This window comes from Aedes albopictus, chromosome 3, assembly GCF_035046485.1.
Source record: "Aedes albopictus strain Foshan chromosome 3, AalbF5, whole genome shotgun sequence".
Lineage (NCBI taxonomy): Eukaryota > Metazoa > Arthropoda > Insecta > Diptera > Culicidae > Aedes > Aedes albopictus.
Window position 1 is genome coordinate 305263020 of NC_085138.1, and position 26562 is coordinate 305289581.

Here is a 26562-nt window from a genome sequence, read left to right on the forward strand (position 1 = left end):
TATCGGGCAATTATACCCTTTTTTAGATTGTTTCTAATTTCATGTAGAAATAGACCGATCTTTTTCAAATTTGGACCACTGATATACAACTAGTTGATGAGCTTACAGTAAAAATTTGAGAATAGTTGATGCCCTTTTCGAAAAGTTACAGCTAGTTGAAAATTTTGCCTGTCCCAGTTATTTTGAGTATCCCCTGTAGAGTGGCTTTAGGAAATGTTTTTTGTCCACACTTTGTTATGCTGCAAACTCTGTTCATCAACAATGGAATTGATATTATCATACTACAAAACAAACCTTCGATCAAAACATAAGTTAAACTGTGTTTTAAATATTTATTTCAAGCATTTGTTTGCTCTCCTGTTTCATATAGTAACTTGATAAATGTTGCATCTCATTTAGTTTTTGCCATCCTGCCATTACATCTGGTAACGTGCAAAGATATCCATTTGTTTTCTTTTTTTTGTTTTTATCAAATAATACGTGGTAATAATAATGAATGGTTGAATCTTAAATTGGAAACATTTTGTTTTGTTTTTGTTCGTTAGTCCTTCATTTGCCTATTGTTTCTATACAAGTTTTATCAGCACTTTAACGAATAAATAAATTTCATCTCACATCTCACCCATTCACAAACTAGAGTGTTTACTTCTCTATTGAATATCAGACTCATCCCTATACGTGACTACACATACGCCTTTCGTCATTCAACCCGAAACCACACATGAAGAAATCAAACTACCTAATTTTTGGGTCGATTTTACTCAAAGCTGAGTATATTGAATAAACTAGTTACCCAAAATTAGGTTGTTTTCCCTCTTTCCCTCACCGATGTTGTCAAAAACAAACAGAGAAGCATCTACTCAACGGGGGTCCTTGAGCCCAATAAGCCAATTTTGGGTAAATGCAGGTTTACTCAAATTTGGGTTGAATGAGGGGGGGTCTTGGGTTGAATTTACCTACTCTTAAGTAAATGTTTTTGCTGGAGGTGAAGGCAGTTTACCTAGTGTGAGTTTAATCGATTTACTCAAATTTGGCTTATTGGGCCGAACTATGGGATTGCGTCAAAAGAACTCAATTTTGGGTGGTTTGGCGGTTCCGTGCAGTCACAATTTAAACATGACAAAAAACTTGCTCACCCACCCCACTTGAGACGTACACGCACAGAAAAAGAGTGTGTGCTATAAGGTAAAATAAAAAATGCAACCTCATTCGAGTTGGATAGTTGAATGTATTTGTGTGTCGTCCTTGTCTATTGTATATTTAAGATTATGGAATTTAAGAAGGTATTGTTGTGTTGGTTTTCCAGTAAGTGATTTGTATTTTTTGTTAGTATTTACTCGCATAATTTTGCATAATGTAGCCCGTTTTTGTATGTGTAGTTTGGCATACAAATATCCAAAAACAAAACAAAAAAAAAACAAAATACATTAAACCATCACAGATTTGGGTACCCGTGTAGAAGAAAAAAACTAACGAAGATCAAATTTTGCCATAAAAATTATGGACTGAATTGCAAAATTTGTTATTGGTTAGTTTGAACAAGTCGTACACTTATCCAACGAGGCTTGCCGAGCATTATGAACCATAATGCAATTGCTTGATATAGTACGGAAAAGTAGGCCATTTTGTTGCTGAAATAACTAGTATAAATCTGAGACGAGACTCGCGAAGAGGACAAAAAGCAACGTCAAGTGTAGCTCAAACGTAGCTGTCAGTTGTAGCTCGTTTGATTAGGTTTCCTATAACGAGGAAAGTATTGCTATCCGAGATAAACTCTGAAGTCAAAATTCACTCCGAGCAGCAAATACTATGCTGTCTAAAATAAATTGAAAACAACATATTCTAATGATTACTTTGCTTGGCGGTTGCTGGCGATGCAAAATTTCACCTCAACATGATTTTGTGCGTGAATGGGATTCAGCCACACTGCATGTGAGATGATGCGGTTACGTACGTGTTTGAACCACCAGTTCAAAACATAATGTCAACACAGATAGAAAGAAGAAAAAAAAATAACAAACTGGAGAAAAAGAAGACCGTCTTCGCGAGTCTCGTCTCAGGTATAAATACAGTAACCCCACAATTTATGAATCGGCAAAAATGACCACAGTTTATGGATCACTCATTTGATCAACATGGTGATTCATAAATAGTGTACAATATTAAGGTGATTCATCGGTGTGGGGTCACTGTATAGAATTTATAGTGTTGAGTTGCAAAAAAAAAACTTGTAACTTGTACCGGAAAATAGCTCAATAATAACTAATTTTATCCTTATAAGAACAAATCAAGGACAAAATATTTAGAATTGGATAATAACTGAATAAGTTATTATTAAGTTATTGAGAACAAAGTAAGTACACAACAAGTTATTTCAAAAAAGATCATCATTGTAACTTTTGTTTATTTATGAATAGGAAAAAACAGTGTTGTAAGTTCAGAAATATTTTGTCCTTGGTTTGATGCTATAATAACAAAATTAGCAATTATTTACTTTTTGTTCTGAAACAAAGTCAGTTATTATTTGTGTTCTTTTCCCGGGTAGAGGTGACTGGCAAACCAAAAACAAAATAATAGCAAATTTTATTGTCATAACTTATTTTGTCATTGTTGAGTTCTTCATGAAGAGTTGTTTTAAACATATCAATAGCATAATATGATGTCTTATCGAAATATGCAATCCCCTTGTAACTTATCAAATTTGGAAGAATAACTACTGAATGTCTTATTTTGCTATCATAACAAATTTTGCAATTGGTGAGATATTGTTAACCTCTTACGAGTTTGATGAACCATCGCAATTTTGGCACTTATTGAAAACAACATAATGACAAAGTTTGAATATTCGAGAGACGAACCAGCCAAGGGCTGAAAGTCTCTTTAATAAAGACAAATCAATCAATCAAGTTTGAATATTGGTTATTCTAATGGTAACTTTTGATATTTTTTTGTGACAGGCAAATAACTACTTTTGATATTGTTCTGTTTTCAATAACTCAATAACGGTGTATTTTTCAATTCTCAACCTTAATTTCTTTTTGTTCTTGGTTTGCCGCTGTCATGTCAAAATTTGTCATTCTTTAGTTATTTCATAGAACAATGTCAGTTATTATGTTTGCCCTTTTGTCACTTATTTCAATCAAACCAATGACAAATTTTAACGTTCAGCAATTCGTTTTGAATTGTAGAACTTGCAATTGTTTTGTTATACTTTTCTGCCCGGATTAGCTCTTACTCCCAACAAATAAATAACAAAATTTGCTCTTCATCAATGTTTAAAATAAATTCAAAATTACATATAAATAACAAAACAAGTTATGATTGCCAAATATGCCGTTGAGATGTTATTTAATTTAGGATGCTCAGAAATAACCAATTTTGAAATGATAGCATTTTTTGTTCTTAGTGAGTTATTTATTGTTATTCATAAATAACATAAGAATGGTAAAATAAGATATGATGGCAAAACTTGTTATTATTTTGTCTTTGGTTTGTTATTTGCCTCTATCCGGGTGTAGAAGTGGTTCTGTAGGGATCTCACAGTGTACAGAAAAAATCATTCAATAGATATAAAATTAACTGATATATATCCCAAACTGCTCAAAATAATAATACCTATCCAAATGGTCCCAAAACCTATGTAAAGAAACCGTTAATGGAAATTCCAGAAGCATCTATCATGACACTTTCCGGCACCCAACTGAAAAAACTTCTAGGGGGAATTCGTGTGAAAGAATGCATTCAGATATTCTAAGAGGAATACTCCATGATTGAAATCAGGTAAGAATCGCTGGTGCAATTCCGAGGTAGGGGGGGAGGGGAAATTTTTAAGCAACATTACCTTCTGGTGAAATTCCCGAAGAGACCTCAGACAATTCATTTCATCTCCAGTTAGCCTTGTGGGTAAGGCTATGGATCGCCAATCCGGAAACGGCAGGTACGATTCCCTGTCGCTGGTATTCCCAGAATACCTACTTCGAACCGTCGCATGTGAAAATCTAAGATTATGTACTTAGGGCCACCTTTTGAGAAATACCACAGGTTTTTTCTTGCAAACATACTAATACTTTTGTTTGTTGGAAATTGTATGCCAAACGACGTTGTACCTATCGGGATAAACCATGTGTTGTGTTGATTCTAGCTCTGCTCAAAACGCATGCTGCTTGTTAAAGAAGTGTAAAATATGACAATCGAAAAAATAAATACTGCTACCCAGTTGGAATTCTTATGTTCTCTTTGTTCTTTGTTGTGTTTTGTTATTTTTGTTCTTCAACCAACAGTACTGTAATTGATAACAATATATAAGTAATATATTTTGTTTGTTCTTTTTTTTTTTTTTAATTTACCTCTGGTAATAGTAATTGTATGTTTGTTTTCATATTTTCGTCATAGAAGAAATCTACTAACTTCTAGTAATTTTAATTTTTCTGATTTCATGCACCTGCTTGCAGTTGAATATATTTGTTTTCTCGTATTTATATATAATCTTTTGTTAATCTCTTGGTTTCCCACGTTTCATGCCAAACTTTCTTCATTCTTCCACTGGATTCATACTCTAGCTCAGTATCAGATCAGAGACATAACTTTAGAAGTTTTATTCCCTTTTCCCTTGTTTCATTTGATCGATACGATAGTAGTATAAGTAAAAAGAAAATATAGGATCTATAGAGTTTCCGTTTTACAGTTCTTTGAGTTTGTGTTTTTATACATACATAGTTCCCCGCCCAGAAGTTGGATTACTTTTTCCCTTTCTTGTAACTGCCGCCACTACTGCTACTACAGCCCTGTTGTTGATGTTGATCCAGCATCGTGCTGCGCTCCGGCGACTGACCACCGTGAGAGCAGCACTGGCACTCGCACCCTCAGTTGAGCTCCAAGTGTTGCTGCTGTTGTTGGGCTTGCTGTTGTTGCTGCTGCTGCTGCTTCGCCTTCGACAGCAAGTCCGTCGTTCGAAGGATGGGATGCCTCAGCAGTAGGGCACTTTCGGCCGAGATGATCGGCAGCGAGTTCGTCCAGTGGTAGTTGATCAGATGACTTATGCTTTCGAATATTCGATCTTTGGTTCGTACCTTGAAAGTTAAGGGACAGGGTTAACATTGAAACGGAAATTCTGTGCAGCAAAATATGACCATGGATCACGAAGTCTAAAATGATTGACAAGCTTCGTGTTGCGAATTAAAACGTAGTCGGGAAGAAATATATGGGCTTGATTACAAACATTTTATATGTTGACGGATACTATGAGGACATATGATACAGATGTGTTCATTGAAATGCACTAAAACCTTTTTGAAATAGACCAATGCTTTGTTTATCGAATGGGTGGCCTTTTTCAGACGTTATGTTCGAGAAGCTCCAGAAACCCAAACATCACGATGAGGATCATCATTATCGTTATTTTGTTAAATTTAAACCGCGCGACGTTGTTGCTCGTTAGAAACTTGACAAGCAATTAAAAGGAATCAATGCAAATGTCGGTTTTAACACTTAACAGCTTGTTAAGAGACTACATATTATCTGCATAGCTTTGACGCAACAAATAGCTAGTCTGATAAAGAGTTCCAAGAAAGTGAGAACTTTCGAGCGATCCCCATTCTGAATGCCGTCTACAAATTGCTATACGCCGTCTATCACCTATAACGAAAAAGTTCGTGGGATGTTATCAAACCAGTTTCGTCGATAGCCGATCGTCAAGGGACCCGTTCTTTACCGTATGGGAACCTAGATCCCTTTTCATCGATTTCGTAACATTACGGCAGTATCAATTGCGCAGAACTATGGAAAGCCATGAACGACAACTGCGTGAAGATTTCGGGCCTCTACTTAATTCGAGTCTCGACGGGTCGTATTTAGTCAGGGTGATGGGAGTGCGTGCCTGCTTTTTAACCCTAGTCGTGAATTGTGGTCATTATGACCCAGACAAGCACAATGAGCGTGCACTACGTCAGCGAGGTGAGCGTCAGCCAATGCAAGAAGAAGGTTAACATTGGCTTAGACTCTTAGAGGGTGTCATGTGAAAAGTCGGGTGTAGCGACCGTGGTACGATTCATAGATGTCATTGGTAAAACATATGTAACGGCGAAGCAACGAAGATCGGACTGGTGATGAATACGTAAAAAAACGAAGATTTACTTTTGGCAGGTAGGTGGAACTGAGCGAGAAAGGACAGGCCTTAGACTATCTTGGGATACCTTGAAGGAGGAATTCGTCTACTTCAACAACAACGTGAGCCGTGGAATACGATGCCGAATCATCAGCGAAAGTCGTGCCTACTTCCAGAAGAAACTGCGGTTTAAAAGATTAACCCCGCACCAAACGTACCATGATAGCTGTATGGAGTACAAAAGAGCTAGGATTGGGACGATAGGTAGAGATGTTACACAATGGTCAACTGGGTGTGGTAGAAGACTGCACCGGAACGGGAAAATTCATAAAAGAAGCTTGATACCTGGAACTATAGACCTCTCTGTATCTGTACACTAACCGATCTACTGAAGGTCCGGCATCGGTGCGAACAAGAGATGTATTGGACAGAATACATGAAGTAAACGTACAAGGGCATAGTCAAACACAGCTGCGGCAACAAGGCGAATTGGCTACGCAGTCGTGAATCGGCCTGATACAAGGGCCGGTTGGTAGCCTCCCGGCGGAAGAATGTTGAAACATTCTATAATAGGTTTATAACTAACAGCCATAAGGAGAAGGAAAACTTTCAGATGGAAGAGTGGACAGTTTGTTTGGTCACCAAGCATCTCTGTTAATGAATTAGTGGGATGATATCAAACCAACTTCGTCAACGGCCGTTCGGCATAAGGTTCCATAAGGTTCCGGTACATAACCTGGTCGTTGACTTTAAGACAGCATACAACAGTATGAACCTTACGACAATCTGGAAAATTTTGTATGTAAACAACTTTCCCGGAAAGCTTACTAGACAGTCCAAAGGGTAATGGTTTTGAGTGAACTGTCCAGTTAATCAAATCGCGCTGTTAACTATTTTTCAACATTTTTTAGTCGTCCAGTACCTGGAGCCTTGCTCATTCTATTGTTATTTCTCGGTGATGGCGTTCCAGGTAGTTTGGGTCTACTGCTTTAAAATTTCCTTGGAAAGAATAGTACGAGTAGCAGTAGTTTTTACGAAATTCACTCCACTTTGTCTGCTTTGCGAGCACCATGCACATAATTGCATATTTGCAATGGTGACAGAGCTTTAGACACTAGTTGAGCCCGATAGGGTTCATCTAGGAAATAATGAGCATGAACTTGATTAACCGCCCTTGGATGCTACTCCAGTATCGCCAGACCAGCTATTTACATCCACACAAGGATGCAATGAAATATCTGCCGGGTACTAGTAGGCATCTTCAGTGTGTGAGTGTTGGTGATCTTCTATTGAGGCGACAATGGCGCCTGCCACGTGAGGTTGCAGTGCAATGTGGGGAAGGGGAAGGAAGTTATGATTACTATCGTTTGTATCCACATCAGGCCGAATATACCTCTGCATCTGCATAAATTTCATTCGGATGTCAAAGTGCTAGAGGGATATGGTTGCCAGAGGGTTCACACATTGGTGCATGGATGCCAGACGTAGGATGATAGATTTGTGTGATTATTACTATCAAAAGCTAATGCGGTACAGTTCGCTTGATTTATTGTGAAACTATGTTTTCATAATTTGGTTTACTATTATTATCGCGAAAAATGAACATTAAGTCAATAATCTGGCATATTGTTTTGCGAAAAATTTGTACACTGAAAAAACTGCAAATATTGAATGCATGTGTCGCACATATAGATTTTTTGTAATTTGTCAAAATATAATTAATATGTGTGTCGACACATAGATAACCCTTTTCCATGTAGACACACATAGTTTATATAAGGTCCATCAATTTTATGTGTGATCCAACGTGGAAAACGAGAATGTATGTACAAATAATATTTATAAATCATATCCATGGATTTTACCAATAAAAATGTGTGGATTTTTTACAGTGTAGGTGTTACCTACATACTCGTAGGCGTTAGATGATTACCACTGTGCTGTGAAAGTTGAAAGGAAGGGAAACGGATTTTCAACCGTTTCTGGTTCTAGCGATTATACATGTGTTGTATATGTAGAGATATTAATTTGTTCATTTGCAGTCAATCAAACGAAGTCCATTTTCATTAGGCGTTGCTAAACTTGTTTGAAATTTGTATGGGAATTATTATAGGAAACATCGCTTTTTGATTTTGTCAGCGAGGAATTCCGATACCTTTAAACCACAGAATCAATGACATAGAAATACAACCTTTAATACACAGCAAAACTTTGTTAAAGACCGTAAAGTGCTCAGAAGCTTGTGGTGGGAAAAGTTATTCTTCAGGCAACCACCGGACGGTCTGTAAGTAATGCCTTTTTTCACAAGTATCTGATCACTTTACGGTTTTCGGCAGAGTTTTTCGTATATCTAAGGCTATAGCACAATATCATCGGTTATGTTATCTAAGAAAAATCAGAGCAGCTATCTGGATTGAATCACTCCCAGTTTTTTCAGAAGCTGAACCCTAAAATATGATATATGACGAACTTGTGGGGCTAGCTAGGCTGTCCTACAAGACAGCCAATGAGCAACAGTCGATGAAAAAGCCCGGATTAAGGAATATGGGGGTTCGTGTCGTGGTCCGAGTGGATTTGAGGCCCCTTGGAGCTATAAAAGCGATCAAACAATTGTTTTGTTGTTTTCAAACAGTATTTGAGCAATCTGAAACATAAAGCTAATAGGGTACTGGTTCCCTTATTAACCCTAAAAGGGATACCTGGGGTCCATTGGACCCCAGGCACCTTTCAGAGCTCGTCTTTGATGGAACACACTCAGCGAGGTGACGAAACTGAGGCCATGAAGGTATCCCTTTTAGGGTTAAGCATGTGGCTCCCATTTTCATCCTACGAAAAACAAAAGATTGAGGCGTTGTTTGTTTTGTTTCTTATTTTTGTATTTTATGTTAGGAGTGAGCACGCATGAAAACAAAAAGAACGGAATTAATCGGTGCCGTAATCGCTAGTTTTCGAATATGATGAATATGGGAGCGTGAGATTACTGATGGAACACATACCCTATGTAGTAACCAAAAAAGGTTTTTGTGGGGCCCCTAAAATGTGGGGGCCCGGTATTTAAAGTAAGAGCAGTTTTCGTTGACTTTCTTGTAGGACTGGTCTTGCTCCAAAAGTTCGTGATATATCATATTTTATGATTTGTTCACATGTTCGTCATTTTACGCTCAATTATAGTTCTTATTGCCTCACGTATCACGCCTTTAGTTTATTGTATTCATATTCAATATTATTTTACTAATTTGAATCTTACGTAATGTTAACACATTTTTCCACTTTTCAAAAAAATGAAGTAATTTTATGTTACATTATATAAGTATTAGCAAATATTTTCGGTTTAACATACACGCAGTTCCCCATTAAACGTAATTCTGATTAAATCGGCTAATTGTTGCACCGACGCTTTTGGGAGCTTTACACAGGGATTGACCTACGAATCGTTCGATTAAAATTAACAATTCGGCTAATTAGTATGGTGTTATGTAGGTCAATTTAGTTTGTCTAAATCTTATCAACCGACATATCCGTTAACTTGACCGGTTTTCATCGGAACACCCTAGTTAATCTGGTGATTAATCGATTTATTCCTGTGTTAAGCTTCCATAAGCGTCGGTGCAACAATCAGCCGATTTATCAATAGACTTCATCGGGAAAATGTTTAATGAGGTTAGCTTTATGTTTAAAACGGGCTACGAAGAATTAACATTGAATAAAATAGGTTGTCTGAGTATTTTCGGCAGTTTTGTTCTGTTCGAATCATGAGGAGTTTTTATCAGCCAAATTTCCTTGGCTGTATGATTCAGTTTTGTAGGGAAAGATTTGAAGCCAATTTTGAGTCCGACAGGATTCGAAAACATTCCATGTAAAAAAATACAAAACTGCCGAAAATACGTAACTTTCCCTATAGGGAAGATATCAACAAATCACCTTTTCATGTTTTATGAAAGTGGTCCCAAAGTTTTAGCTGGTGCATCATATTGAGAGGTTATCCCATACAAGTTCTGTACATATAATATCAAATTTGTTATGTTAACTGTCGAGTCAAGTACAAGACACTGAAGACGACCTTACAGTTGAGGTCGAAATACGTATCTGTCAAAGGATGCAAATTCTTAGTGGAATTAAAAGGAACAGTACTTAACGCGATTTTCTTTTTATTTACAGATATTCCCCTAACAAGCCCAGGTTAATCATCATCTGTTTTGTTTATTTAACCTTCAAAACAAATGAATCAGAACGCAATAAAATCACCTTATACTCAAAAAAAATTAGCTCTTTCGATTAGGATAAAGAAAATGGCATTTAAACAAAACAGTTTTGATTTTCGTGGATATAATGACATTTCAATCGATAAAGTGACAGTTCGCCCCGAACAAAAAATTTTCCCCATACAAACTTTAAATGCATTTTAAAAATAGTTCCTGGGCACCAAAAATGATGAAATTTTGGATTTCGACTAATTTTTGGACGGAGATTCCGATTATGCAATAAATTGGATACCCCTAAAGAACCCAATTACTGCAGAAATTCGTTGTATTGATGTAAACAGTGAATAACGGATTTGTTTTTTTTACAGTTTTTTCACAGGTTTTGAGTTCAATTTTGTTCTAGGATAAACATCTGTTATCTGTGAATAATCCAATTCGCAGCGACACTGCCTTAAGCTTTATTTGATGTTTTAGTAAATGTTGCAACTGTTTGCAAATGTTCAAAGTTTTCATACACACATTTGTAGGAAAATATCCTCTAAGTCATGCAAATTGACGGTGATGTGGGCTTACAAAATTGCCATGTCTTTGAGGGGACGACCCCAAACACAAATATTCGACTAGAGAATTTCCATAGCCCGTTCGGCTGCTTGTCATCATTTTAGCGAGTGATACGAACAACGCTTATACTACATCAACTTACTATTCCTTCCGGATCAATGAGCAACAGGTGCTTGGGAAGGTTGTTCTGCATGCCCGTCAGCACGTACTGACCAGGCGTACCGGCCGATTCCCGCACCAAAAAGTCCCCATCGTTCTTCAGGAGGTGTTCGCTCTGCGCCCGACTAATGTTACCATGGTACCACGATTCGGTTAGGAGCTGAGATTTCTGGATTTCTGACGAGATTGTAAATGGCTCTAAAATTTACAGATTTGGATAAAATTGAGGGATGAGGAATAATTTAGTAAAAAAAACTTACGCATATCAAAAACATCTTTCACAATCGAACTGGAAGATACCGACTTATTGCTGTGCGAATTGGTATTAGAATGTTTGTCGTTCACGTAGTCGTGATTCGGAAGGGGTGTGTTCAGATCTATTAAGTTACTGGATATCCTTTCCCGTGTCTGCAATCAAGATCGATTCATAAATTTCAAATAAAAATTCCTGCAAAGTTATTAACCTACCCTCACACTGGAAGAACTGTGCGACTGCGAGGAATGGTCGTTCTCGGTAAGCAGATCTGGAGGCATTTTGTCCGGCAGATCGTTATAATACTCTTTGTCAGTTTTCACAAACTCCCTAAACTTGTTTTGCGTTTCCGGTTTGTTGAAAAACTCTTTGTACCTCAGCTCGAAGGCTTGGCCAATTGTGGCTATTAGGTCCTGCGCAACTCCACCGCCGCATTCCAGTACGTAACACGCTCGCCACTCGGTCGTGTCTTTCGCTACATATGCAACAAAGTCCAACGTGTCCTAAAAATCAAAGAAATCTTATGTTCAAGCAATCCACCAACTACCCGCAAACAACCCAAAACTCACCGTATCACCACCGGAGGCGAAGGATATTCGGGGCATATCGTGCTGGGCGATTAGGCATTGAACGGCCGTGTCGACACTAACTAGCGAGAGGTATTTACTGGACACGGTCAGCGTTACGTTGGTGCCGGAGTTTTGCATGTTCGGCGTGTCCGCTATGCACTGCAATACCCGTTTGTCTACGCGCCGCTTCTTTGAGGATTTTAAACTAGCCGCTTCGCATACCCGGTTGATGCATTCTCTGCAAAATGATAGGCAGTTAATTGGCTTCAAGGGCATTTTGCCACACTGCACTGCTGTGAATCGGCGGAGTGAAACGGATACTCACTTTGCTACTTGGGATCGCGTGGTGAAATCCAGTATTTTCATTGAAGCTTTGATCTCTAAACATCCTATGTACTGCAAGGTGAAGAAGAAAACAAGAAAGAAACTTTCAGCATACAATCTGTATCACTGTGATATGCACTTTTCGGTATTTTCATTGGTATACCAAGTAAATGATAATGAGATCCCTAGAAACATTTTTTATTCAAAGATACTAGAAAAGGTTCTTAAAACCATCATAAAGCCAAAATAAAAGACATCAGTGTTTATGACGATTCTCAAAACCTCAACAAGACTAATTGGTCATCGGAATGTTACTTATGATTTGATATGCTTTCTTTAAATGGATCAAATATAACTATGGAATAGTTTTTCACAGAATCTCTGAAAATCAGTTGGATCAATATCGAATTAGGGTAAGTGTTCCTGTTATGGCTATAGTACAAATTATTCGCCATAGTTGATTTTCACCCTTTAATGATGTAAATGAACAAAAAAAATGTGACTAACAGTTCACGTTCACAAAAGATGGTTGCACTAATTTAAACTCTACATTTTGCTCAAATTATGGTAGAAATAAATCATTTCCCTTGAAATTTCGGCTTCCTTGCACCCTTTTTCGCCATAGGGTACCAGTTATGGCTAATCCCATTAAAAATGCATGCAAATAGTGCGAAAAGGAACCGAAGTTGTCCTTAAATAGTGCCATAAATGGTACAAGCACCCTAATAATTACATTTTCCTTTTTTTAATAAAATAAATAAAAATGAATTGAACGGTTAGGTTTTTCTGTTGTTCTTTTATTATTATATATTTCCAAAAGTTTTATGTTTATCACTAATGACACGAAAACTTAAAAACAGTTTCAAATTATTTTTTTTATTAACGTGTATTTTAATAAAAAAAAATCAAATCAAAAGTAAGAAACGCTGTTACGAAATAAGCTTTGCTGGCAAACCAGCCACAAATATCAGTCACACCATAGTTACAGGAATTTGGAGGATGTCATTTGCCTTTTGTCAATTTTATATACTTGTTATCGCGGTTCAGGGGTGTTCCATGGGATTTCATGAGTGTTACAGGGTATTTCGGGCGGTTTCAGAGGATTCCAGAAGGGTTCAGGAGCGTTCCATAGGTGTTTCAGTAGTGTTTCAGGATTTCTTTATGGGCGTTGCAGGGGATCTCAGGAACTTTTCGGGAAGTTTCAATAGGTTTCAGGGTCGTTCTAGGGGATTTCAGGGGGTTTCTAGAGGTTTCAAGAGTGTTCCAGGGGATTTCTAAAGCGTTCCAAGCCTTTATTTATGGGGTTTTAGAGTATTCCAGGGGTTTTCAGAGCATTCCAATGATGTTTCAGGGGTTTTAGAGGCGTTTCTGGCAGTTTCAGGAGGTGTCACGGATCCGGCAAAATAATCCGGCTCCAAACGCTTAAGAGAGTTCAGGTTCCAGTTGATTCCAGTGGGTTTTAGAAGGTTTCAGAAGGGTTCCAGGGACGTTCTAGGGGTGGTCTAGAGGGTTTCAAAGAATGACAAAGGCGTTTCAAGGGTTTCATGGAATGCCAGCAAGTACTCCAGTACTTCCGCCAGGAATTCCTTCAAGAATTTCTTCAGGCATTATTCTACGAATTCCTCTTGAAATTACTACAGGTATTCCTCTATAAATTGTTCTGGGAAATACGCCAGGAACTCCTACAAGAAATATTCAAGGAAATACTACAAAAATTCCTCCAGGATTTTTTCCACGAATTTTTCTAGGATTTCCTCCATGAGTTATTCCAGGAAGTACTACAGGAATTTCTACAAGGAATATTCTGAGAATTCCTCCAGGAATCACTCCAGAAAATAAAAATTCAAAAAATAACTAAAAAAAAAAAATCCTCCAGGAATTACTCAAGTAAATCCTTTAGGAATTCCTTTAAGAATTCCATAACGTTATTCTACTACATGAATTATTCTAGAAAGTACTCCAAGAATTCCTTCAGGATTTTCTCCACAAATTTCTTCAAGAAAATCCTGGAAGAATTATTGTAGGAATTCTTTGGGGAATTCCTGAAAGAATTTTTCAAGGAATTCCTGGAGAAATTCCTAGAGAGATTCTTGGTGGAGTTCTTGAAAGAAGTCTTGTAGGTATCCCTGTGTAATTCGTGGAAGGGAATTCTGGAAGGAATTTTGAATTGTTGGAGGAATTCTTGTCGGATGACTTTGAGGAACTCTTGGATGATTTCCTGGAGGAATTCTTTAAGGAATTCCTGGGGGGATTCCTGTATACATTTCTGGAGGAATTTCTGAAGGATTTCCTGGAAGAATTCCTTAAAGTATTTGTTGAAAAAGACCTGGAGGAATTGCTAGAGTAATTTATAAAGGTATCCCTGGCAAAATTCCTGGAGGGATTCTTGGAGGAATTTTTGACAGAATTGGGATTGGAGAAATTCTTATCTGGAGCTCTGTTCAAATTCTTGAAAGTATTTCCGGAGGAATTTCTGGACGGATTCTTGGAAAAAAAATTTAGCAGAAGTTTTGGAGGAATAACTGGAAAAGTTCTTGGAAAATTTCCTGAAGGAAGTTTTGGAGAAATTCCTGATGGGATTCTAGGAGGAATTCTTAACAGAATTCTTGGAGTTATTCCTGGTGGAATTCTCGGAGGAATCCCTTGAGTTGTCCCAGGAGTATTTTCTTGAGGAATTTCTAGCGATTTCCTGAAGAATCTTGAAAGTGATCATGAAGGAATTGTTGGAAGATTTTCTGGATGAATTCTTGAAGGAATTTCTTGAAACAATCCTTGGAAGTATTTGTGAAGAAATTCCTGAAGGGATTCTTGGCAGAAGTTAAAGAGGGCCCCCTGGTGAAATTCTTGGTCTTGTAGGATTCTTGGAAAAATTCTAGGCAGAATTCTAGGCAGATGACTTGGAGGAATTCCTGGATGAATTCTTGGAGAAATGCCTTTAGGAATTATTGGTGGAATTCCTGGAGGAATTCTTCGAAGAATTCCTGAAGATATTATAAGAGGAATTTCTGAAGGTCTTCCAAGTTCTTTCAAGAAGAATTTATTAAGGAATTTCTGTAAGAGATCCTGGAGTAATTTTTGAAGGAGTTCCTGGAGTTTTTTGTTTTGTTATTCCTTTAAGGATTTTTGGAGGAATTTCTGGGGAAATCTCTGACGAATTCTTAGAGTAATCTTAGGAGTATTTTCTTGAGGAATTACTAAAGGTTTCCTGATGGATTTTGAAGGTATTCATTAACGAATTTCTAGAGGAATTCTTGAAAAAAACTTAAAAAAATTCTGGAGGAATTGCTGGAAGAATTTTTCGAAGAATTCCGGAAGAAGTTCTTGGAGGATTTCCTGAATAATTTCTGCTGGAATTCCTTGAAAAATTTCTTCAAGAATTCCTTGAGGAATTTCTGGAGAAATGCCTGAAAGTAATCTCGGCAAAATCTCTGGAGTAATTTTTGGAAGAATTTCTGGAGAAATTCTTTGAGGAATTCCTGTAGAAACTCTTGGAAGAATTCCTGGAGGAATGCTTGGAGAATTTCTTGGCAGAAGTCTATTAGAAATTCCAGGAGAAATTTGTGGAGAAATACCAAATTGTTAGCAGATTTTTTTATAGTAATATCTGAAGAAATTCTTGGAGAAATTCCTGGTGGAAATCTTGCAGGAATTCTTGAACAAATTCCTGGAGGGATTCTTGTGAGAATTTCTGGTAGAATTCTTGGAAGAACTCCTGGAAGAACGTTGGAGGAATTTCTTGAAAAATTCCTGGAAGATTTTTTTCAGGAATTATTGGCAGAAATTCTTGGAGGAATACCTGGAAAGATTCTTTGAGGAATTCGTGACGAAAGTCTTGGAGAAATTCCTGAAGGATTTTGTGGTGGAACTACACCGATAAAGTAAAGAGATACAAGAGTAGAGCACGTGGAGCTGGAAAGTCTTAATTTTAGAATAGTTTGGATGACCTAGATCACCAAGTGAAAGTTGCTAAGTTATCAGAATTGCACTCCGAGGCTCTAAGAGTAGCGTAGATTATATTCCGCGAGCATTCGCTACAATAAAATATCCTAAGATTTACAGATATTGCGACCCATAATTCAAAATACATTGGGTCCATTTGTATGCCAGTGGACACCCAAAAAGCAACACATTGAAATACTTGTAATATTATGCGGCGCAACAGACACAATCGTGAAAGAATTATGCCGATAGAGTGAACAGATACAAGAGTAGAGCTGTAGACCTTGAAGGTCCTAATCCCAGAATAGTTTGGAAAGCCTGGAATATCCCATGAATGTACCAAAAGCATTATTGTTGTGCACTGAGACACCATCAACAGTATAGACTACATTCCACGAATATGTTTTATAATTTAAGCATGATACAGTATGTATCGCCAAAGAGTTTTGTATCTCACGGAATGTCCAACTACGACAATAACGAGTTGCTCGTAGCATTGCGAGGTCTAGTGGGCATCAACGTGATTAAATTTCTTGAACAGAGTGAACACAAATGATAGTAGAAGCTGTAGATCTTGAGAAAATGAATTCCAGAGTAGTTTGGATGACCTAGATCACCCAATTTATGTACCATGAATTTTTTAGGAGTGCTTTGAGGCTTTCTGAGTACCGTAGATTATGTTCTGTGATGATTCATCGTGCATACAATTTGGTATAGGATGTTGGATTTGTGACACAAACTTCGGAGTACTTTGGAGGCCTTAGAACAGCTCTGGAGTCAAAACTTCAACAGACTATGATGGGTAGTGATACATTGCATGTCAAGGATCAGTGAAAACTATTGATGATTAGCAAGACGATGGAATTTGAGCAAAAACATGTAAAATTTATAAAAAAAATACAAAAAAGCCACGTATTTTCGGCTGCCAGCAAAAGGGAGGAGGTATCATGCATTTCTGAATACAACTATTCTCCTTGACTATGAAAAAACTTCAGCGTAAAATGTTTTAAAACAAAGAAGAATGTATTACATTTCTGCCAAAATTCGATCGTCCCGGGTGTTTACGGGTTAAGGGAGATTCTGGTTCTAGTTGGTTCCAGGGGGCTTCAAGAGGTGTCAGGGGGTTGCAGGAGGTTTCTGAAATGTATTGAAACGTCTTGAAGCCCACTGGAACTCCCTTTGAAATTCCCTCGGAAGCCCCTAATACCTCCTGTAAAATTCTGTAACGCATTGGTAAACCCTAAGCTCTGGAAAATCCTTGAAACCTCCTTGTAGGTTTCCTGAAGCATTCAGAAAATATCCAAATACATTTCACGAGGGGTTTCAGTAATTTTCTGGAACCCTCGGGAAAATGTTCTAAACCTATCTGAAATTTTCATGAAATTTGAAAATGAAAATTTGATACATTTGTAGCATATAATTTAAAATTTCGACTGCCAGAGTGATCCGTTTAAAAATTAGGTCAATATTAGGAAGATTAAAGATGCGTTCCACATTTCCATTCCAGACTTCCGGTACAAATGTTCAAATTTCTCTTAAACTGGATGGGAAGTGTAGGAAACAACCGAACCTAGAGGTTCACTGGATATTTTTCAACTACCGTTGAATTTTGCACGGAAAAAACGAAAACAAAAATTACACTACTAACTGTTCAAAATTTGGCGAATCACCCAAATAGGGCACTGCATGAAATTCTCTCCTTCTCTTTCACTCTTTCAGAAATTTTGTAAACAACTCGATTTAACAACTTTGATTTAACAAGACTGCGTAGCCGTCAAAATCCGAGTTGCACAGAATACAGTCGATTCTCCCCCATCTATTTGTAAACAACAAGTCCAAGAAACGTTAAAATCTCATGCAATTTCAAAACAGTGCAGTGCTCTACTGCCCTATAGGCTCAAATGATTCTTGAGGTGTCATTAGACTGTTTGCTATGATGACAAATATTTAGCCAAACAAGCCCAACAAATGACCAACACAACGTAAATCATGGCAACCTTGGATAAACGTCGGACTACAATGACAAATATACTTGTCCGTATAATTGACTCTTTATGTATGTTTATGTATTTGATAATGGCACAATACAGCCAAGTATGAGCCAAAAACTTTGTCGAAAACAAAGAAGTAATCCACCCATAGTGTAGGATTAGCTTGGTGAAATACACAAAAATATGAACATAAAAAAAAACATTGTTGAAAAAAAATATACGGCGGACATTGTTCAACGGAACAGCGAGATTTGGTTGTCACTGTTATTCCATTGCATCTCAATACTAAAATACATTCATATTGAATCGGTTATTTTTGTAACTTTTGTAATTTTAGTTCCTCTTGGGATTTTCCAGAAGTTATTCTATGAATTTCTTTAGAAATTAATTTATGATATGGGTAATTCTCGCTGAGACCGGCCCACTATTTACACCTTGTCTTCAAAACTGTTTGGTTGGTGGTTGGTGACGCTTTTCTGAAAGTTCTTGTTAAAAAAGTAAGGAAAATGCATTTGGTTACTTAAATTGGTGGACCCCCCGTTAGTTAGAGCCACAACAAATTTTGCAGACCCCTCGATTTTAGTCAAATGGTGACTCATTTAAATCGTTATAACTCGAAAGTTTCTCAAAAAAAACAACTCAAAACCAATTGTTGTTAATAAGAGGAAAGATAGAGCTACTTTTTACACTAATAAAAAGTTGGGTCGGTCATATTGATTTTGGCCGCCATCTTGGATTTTTATACCAAAACATTTTTTGCACCATGACGGCAATCAGCGATTTTCAAAATTTTTGCATCAATTGAAAGCTAAGACAGGTATACATAACATATCAAAAAATTAGAGATGTCTTTTTTTCCTATCAAAAGTTATCTGCAGTTTTGTAAACTAAGCCAAGTTTTTTCCATACATTTCCATGCGCGCCGGCAACGACATGCAACAGCATCCGAGTTTACGCCTGCATGTATACACAAAGGCACCTGCCGCAAAATTTAGGCAAATCGCAGGTTCGTTTCCGTTTTTGGCTGTTTCTCAATGATGCGGGCATTGTTTTTATAACTTTTTTAGTGTTTTGAAAAGTTTAAACGTTCAGCTTTCCATTAGAGGGTTCAGATTTTAAATTCGAGTTCGTAAACACTGCGAAATAACGCTGCATTCGTGTAAATGGCCGGCACCGGGTCCAGTGCGCAAAAGTGGCATGGTTTACAGAACGGCAGATAACTTTTGAAAGAAGAAAAAGACATCTCTATTTTTTGATATGTTATGTATAAATATCTCAGTAGCGTGGGACACAAAAAGACATTTTACTCCTGTACACTTTTTGAGTTCCATTTTGGCCCCATATCAACTGTGCAAAATTTCAGCTCGATCGGAGAAACTATATTTTAGCGCCAGTCGCTTTAATTTTTCATACGTTTTACTATGGGGAAAATAACTTTTTCAAAGAAAAATCGCCACAGGTTGTCCCTTAACCCCTAAAAATATATCGATGAATGATTTCTGTTGAAAATTTTACGAGAAACAAACCCTCTAAAGACCGCAAAGCGATCTAAGGCATGTGGAAAAAGTTATTGACTGAAAACCGAATGGCATGCCAACGCTGTTTAACATGTAAGGAATAACAATAAATAATAAAATCTCGTCATTTTATCGATCGGGTAAGGCCTAATAACTTTTTCAACGAATGTCGCATCCCTTTACGGTCTTCGGAGGTCTGATTCCTCGTGAATTTTTCAACATAAATCATTCAACAACTTATTTTTAAGGATCAATGGCTGACCTCAAGCGATTTTTCTTTGAAGAAGTAAATTCTCCCCATAGTAAATCGTATGAAAAACTAAGAATGGCACAGTTGATATGGGACCAAAATGGAACTCATAAAGTATACAGGAGTTGGAGTTTTTCCATTTTTTATATTTTCCCATATGAACCGTGTAACAGACTAATGTCTCAGCTTTCAATTGATGCCAAAATTTTGAAAATCGGTGGTCAATGACGGCCAAAATCAATATGGCCGACCCAACTTTTTATTATTGGAAAAAGTAGCTCTATCTTTCCTCTTGTCAACAACAATTCGTTTTGACATGTTTTTTAGAAACTTTTGAGCTATAACGGTTTAAATGAGCCACCATTTGACTAAAATTCAGGGGTCTGCAAAAATTGTTGTGGCTCTAATTAACGGGGGTCCACCAATTTGAGTAACCAAATGCATTTTCCTCACTTTTTTAGCGAGGACTTTCAGCAAATCGCCACCAAACATTTTTGAAGACGAGGTGTAGACAGTGGGCCGGTCTCAGCGAGAATTACCCATATACAACTTCTTCATGCAGAAATTACTCCACAAGTTTCTTAATGAAATCTCTTTCGGATCTCTCCTCTGCCGTGTGCAGCTTAGTTGTCCCATGTTCTATGGGAATCCCTATTAACATGGGACAACTATGCTGCACACGGCAGTCCTTGAGGAATGGAGATACTTTCTCTGGAGTTATTTAAAAAGTAACTCTAAGGATTTCTCTAGGAATTTATACGAAGATGTTAACTGGAGTTCCTCCAGGGATTCTTCCAATAAATTTGGTATTGGAGTATTGGTACACTCGCACTCAAAGCACACTTATGAACCGTTATTGCGTGAGCAAAGTCACGCGCATTTCTGAATCATTTACTCATACGCGAGATTTTCATGCAAAATCTCACTCTCACGAGTCAAACGCTGATATCTTGTTCGCTTATAGAACGAATCTAAATCAATTTAAACGAAATATATTGTTGTTGTACACAAAATTAGGTCTTGTTCAATTATGCATTCCCATAAAAACTTCGATGAAAATACAGTGAACCCACAATTTATGAATCGGCAAAAATGACCACAGTTTATGGATTACTCATTTGATCAACATGGCGATTCATAAATGGCAGCTATATTATCGCTCAATTAAAAATTAGAAATTAGCAATAAACTTGATCAAAATCGCCTAACACTTTGTATGGGTGAAGCAATGAAAATTTCGGTTTTTGTTGAATAACTGGCAATCCTATGGATATTTTTCAATAGTTTTTTGTGCAGATGATAAAAAGAAGGAACATCTCTCTGTTATCAAAGACTTTGATAGTTTTCAATATTATATCTGTGAGATATTGGCTATTGCTAATTTTTGCCGTTTCAGTGCGTGTTAATATTTTAGTCATTCATAAATAGTGTACAATTCAGAAGCTGAACCTGAAAATATGGAATGATTAAACTGGGAGTTTTTCGGCTTTCAGTCACGAGAAAAGCGTTGATACTTAAGAATATACAGGCTGTTAGGTTCCTGAGTGCAAACTTTTTAAAGGGTGATAGAGGACCATAAATGGTAAAACAATTGTTCTACGCATATGGTCAAATCTCAACCGTTACGTAAGTATTGAACTTCCCATGTTTTTGACTCTCATTGCCTTAACTGGCTAGAACTTGAAAATAGCCAAACTTATCGCAATTTTTTTACCTTTATTCGAAAGATTATTGAATTTTCTATCAAATGGCATCTTTGAATTGATTGGTTTAGTTAAATAACCAAGTTTTCTAGAGCAAATTAGCTCAACATAGTGTTTTTTATTTGTTTTTGTCAATTATCTTTGAAACATGCATAATAAATTAAAATTCTTTCTTTGGCAAAGTTGTGGCTCCTGTTCCACTCAATAATTCATTTTTTAACATCAAATGTCTATCTCTTATCGTTTTCTTGCTATGGCTTTTTAAACATCGCATATCAGGTCAAAAATTTGCTACTGTCAAGGTAAGCACTTTTTTGCGCACTGTGCCGCACATTAAAATCGAAATTGCAAGAAAACAATAAGAGTTAGAAGTTTGGTGTTAAAGAACGGATTGTAGAGTTGAACAGGGGCCACAACTTTGCCAAAGAAAGAATTTTAACTTATCACGCATGTTTCAAAGATAATTGACAAAAACAAATTAAAACACGCTGTTTTTAGCTATTTTGCTCAAGAAAACTTAGTTATTTAACTAAACCAATCGATTTAAAGATGTCATTTGATAGAAAATTCAATAATCTTTCGAATAAGGGTAGAAAAAAATTGCGATAAGTTTGACCATTTTCAAGTTATAGCCAGTTAAGGCAATAAGAGTCTAAAACATGGGAAGTTCAATAACTACGTAACGGTTGAGATTTGACCATATGCGTAGAACAATTTTTTTCACCATTTATGGTCCTCTATCACCCTTCAAAAAGTTTGCACTCAGGAACCTAACACCCCGTATAGTTATTTTTCAGAGTTGTTAGTTCTGTCTCTTACTCACACGATCTTAATCAACTTGCGATAATCGTATTTGGCACACGATCGTTTGACGAAATTTTTGTCCGAAAAGACACTGCACTTTTTTCGCTGTAGATTTGAAATTAAATTGAAATGTTTATGATTGGGTTAATATTATACTGAATTTACTTCATCATCTGCACTGTAGTAGGATGTTGGGTGGGTGGTACTAACTAACAGGTATCCTTCAATTAATAACAGGCCCTGAATAAGATCTCAACCCAAGGATCGAAACGTTGGCAATGATATTTTTTTCGTGACTGAACGACGAAAAACTCTCATAGTTACCAGAAAATATGGTATTTGAAAAACTTGTGCGGCTATACCAGGTCTACAAGAAAGTCGCGAAAAAATCGCACTTACCTTAATTTTTGAGGTAAATGTCACCGACTATCTTCGATAAATATTAATCAATATACATGATGAATATGAATTGGCGTTTTTCGAAAACAGTCGATTACTTCTTCTTCTTTCTTCTTCTTCTTCTTTATGGCTCGACGTTCATATTAGAACTAGGCCTGCCTCACTTCAACTTAGTGTTCTTAAATGCACTTCCACAGTTATTAATTGAAGGGCTTTCTTTGCCTGCCATTGCATGAATTTGTACATTGTGTGGCAAGTACAATGATACACTATGCCCAGGGAGTCGAGAAAATTCTCCCGACTGGAACGGGAATCAAACCCGCCGTCTCCGGATTGGCGATCCATAGCCTTAACCACTAGGCTAACTGGAGACCCCACACAGTCCAGTCGATTACATTTACCTTGAATAGAGCAGATTTTCAATGATTTTGCTGTAGAACTGGTCTAGCCGTACAAGTTTTTCATTCACCATATTTTCAGGTTCAGCATCTGAAATGAGCTGTAGGTAATGTTGAAATTGCATATTTGCCATGACGTTGTGAAAACGTCTACTGTTTACTGAGCAGAAAAGCGCTAAACTGCCAACTTTTTTTTCGTTAAAACAAAAGTTCCGCAAAGTACTATTTTTCGACCCTTGTGCTGGAAAGTACTACTTTTCCGCACTTTTGCCAACATACATTTTTCATTTATTTTCGTGTGATTAATCAATAGTAGGGTAAACTGCATGTTAAATAAGGTTGATTGGCCATGATAGTCAATCGTACCTTATTCTGTAGAAGTATGTAACCTAGAAAAACTTCTATTCGAGTCTCAATTTTCGTAATGACAAAAAAAAAAAATATGTACGAAACTCGTTGCAAAACTAGATTTTTTCAGCACTCATCGTATTTATCTAACTCGGAAAGCTTCGTTGGATAAATGTACGACCCTAAATAACTATTTCAGCATTGTTTTTGAAAATAAACATGATTTTTGCATAATTTTGAAAATGACGAATATTCTCATCTCAAAAAGCCCAATCAGCTTGATATAATGGCATATTCAACTCAGGAACGTCAAATTTCGGGTTACCTTGTATTCATTAAGGGAAAGAAACATGGCCACTCTTCTCAATGGTTGATATAAAAGGGCGCTCAAAGCTATTGATGCTCACGCAAAAATAGACTACGTTTACACATGATTCATCGTCCAGCAATTCGCACAGCATACCTAATCAACGCCAGCGAGTCAATAATTCTGTTGCATTGCAGCAACATGCAACAACAACGTTATCCATATGGGTCTTCCTGGTAGCATTCCCTTCAGCTGGCTAAATTCAATCACCGGTTGACCTTTAGCGTACGCGAATGAATGAGTAATACTCCTACGGGTGAGTGTCTACTTCACGTTGGGCAGGCAACATAAGACTCAGTTGCCGGTATTTGTTGTGACGTTATCATCGAAATCGATTCGATAACAACGTGGGATGCTAACGCCGCTGGATCGATACCGGCAGCGAAATCAGCACCAAAAATAATATTGCGACATTTGCACCCATTTAGACTCGGCCGAAATTCATTATCATCACAGTCGAATTTCGCACACGACTTCGCAGCGGCTGGCATGCACAAGTTCGGTTGAGTTCAAGACAGGGGCGTCGGATGCACAACAGGTAAACAAAATAAGTTTGATTAGTGTGAAATTTCACTGGGAAATGATGATTAAGTGAATTCTCAAATTATCACAGTAGTCTAAACATTAATGAGAAACCCAATACACGCCGTTGAAGCTTCATCGCTGTATAAAGCACATATTTTGGCATGCATTGCCCTCCACATTTCCTTGAATCGGGAATCGGCATGGTCTTGCTGAATACCAGCGAATAGACGTGACATGACTATCTACGGTTGATATATCTACGGGATTTCTTTTATTAGCACTACTCATATATAACGTAAACTAGAATGAATGAACTTTGGCCTGGCTTGCAGTCTTAATAAGTTGCCAGCGAATGTATTATTTTGGCTCCAACGTTTCGATTCCAATTTGGATCTTCATCGGGGATCTGTTTTTATTTGATTTATAGACAGAAACATCAATTCTCAATAGCTGTTGTGATTTATAAGTCAAATAAAATTGTGTAAAAGTAGGCAACAACATAGCTTATTGACTATTCCAAATTCCTTTGTGATAGTGATTTGTGTTCAAATTTCCCGGGCATAAAAAATTGTAAGAACTTTGTAAACATCTTTTGTTCTCCCGTATATGGATAGGCTTGCAATAGGTTTCGCGAGATAAAATTTGGAGAACTCAATTCTATGACCTAAGTATGTAGAGGTGAAATTTGAGCAACGGGTTCAGCCTTGACAAAAAAAGCTGTCACCCAGCACCAACTGAAACCCCCTAAAACAATTAACAAATAGGTTCATATTGTATTTTTTGTTGGTTTAAAGAAAAATATTATTCCCAATTATTTTGTTTTTATCCTCTGTGACATATATGTAACAAGCATTAGAAAGAAAACGAGGCAATTAAAAATCGCTTACCCGCACATCGAACGTGACACCTTCGTTCATTATGACGTGATCCGGATGTAGCCAGTCCGGTGTCGGTTTGCTGCTGAAACCCTTATCCAAGCCGGAAGCTTCACCGTTGCGTGGCATTGTGTTGCTGCTGCTGCTAATGCGCTCCGTTCGTCACACCGCACACCGTCTGACCGACGATCGACCGGCTTAAGAATGTGATCTGTTTGCTGACTGGTATTGCAGCAACTAATTTTCGTTTTGGATTTCTTTCACTTCTTCTGTTTCTTCTTCAGCTCGGAGCAGGACCCACTCTGGAAGCGTTGTTTGCTTTTTTTCTTAATCGTTAGACGGTTAACTTGATCACACGCATCTTTTGGCTTCGTTGACGTAATTTATGCTGGTTGTTGCTTGGTACTGGATTCCCGATATTCTCACTCGCGTCGTTCACTCTTGCTTTGCACCAAATGCTTCTTTTCAACTGAAAGCACTGAGTCATATTTTGTTTGCTTCATATACATTTACGTTTTTTTTCGCACTTCACACTTGCAACTCTGTTAGAAAATTTTCGATTTGTTTGATGCTAGTCTGCTGATAAAGGCTACAGTAACAATATTGGAGTCACGCAAATTTCAAAACAGTTGATTTCACAACACAGTGGACTTAATTTTAATAAACTTATGTAGATTAACATATCTTGTAATAATAAATAATATGAGTCGTTACCCAAGTAACAATTGCCAGTTAAATAAGCTGAATAACAGCTTAACCAGCCAATATTTTCAAAATCGAGCTTAAGGGCGGTGTTGAGGCACCGCCCACTGGCAACACGGGTACTGCACACGACCACAGCAGCGAAGCTAAGTTGGGGCAACCTTAAGATTAAATATTATACGTCAACGAAGAAAAAGAACCAAAACAAAATCTAATCAGAACGAGAGTGAATTGCATAATCTTCTATTATCACGTGGTAAAATTATAAATTAGTTAACGTCGGATATTCCTGTTAGATATTCCTTTAAATATATTCCTTTTTCTTCTATTAGTTGAGTGATTTGGACGTAAGTGAAGAATTGCCGTTAACAGACAAGCAAATTAATTGATTTCATTTCTAGAAGTATCTTTATTTCGCCGCTAGCTGCCGGGAACTTACAGTTACAGTTTTCTAATAAATTCCACTAGATCAGTCAGTAAGTAGAAATAAGTAATCAGAAAATAATTACTAAATATAAAATTTACCATATATATTAGTGTAGAATTAGCTTAAGTTAAAATACACATAAATAC

At 37.2% G+C, this 26562-nt stretch overlaps 1 protein-coding gene across 10 annotated transcripts in view; it reads right to left on the bottom strand.

Moving 5' to 3' along the window:
- Nucleotides 1-312: 312 nt before the first annotated feature.
- LOC115257693 (SHC-transforming protein 4-like) overlaps nt 313-26562 on the bottom strand; it is a 40980-nt gene continuing 14730 nt past the window's right edge. For 5 of the 10 annotated variants that reach the window (XM_029857236.2, XM_029857235.2, XM_029857230.2 and 2 more), the window contains exons 2-8: nt 25300-25829; nt 12173-12243; nt 11848-12085; nt 11494-11781; nt 11286-11433; nt 11009-11223; nt 313-5069 (exon numbers count right to left, since the gene is read on the bottom strand). In XM_029857236.2, the coding sequence (XP_029713096.1) occupies nt 4863-5069; nt 11009-11223; nt 11286-11433; nt 11494-11781; nt 11848-12085; nt 12173-12243; nt 25300-25416 (1284 nt within the window). In that variant the 5' untranslated portion in view covers nt 25417-25829 and the 3' untranslated portion in view covers nt 313-4862. Of the gene's footprint in view, nt 5070-11008; nt 11224-11285; nt 11434-11493; nt 11782-11847; nt 12086-12172; nt 12244-25299; nt 25877-26562 lie in introns of all 10 variants that reach the window. The other 5 variants (XM_062842363.1, XM_029857231.2, XM_062842360.1 and 2 more) reach the window with 3 other exon arrangements.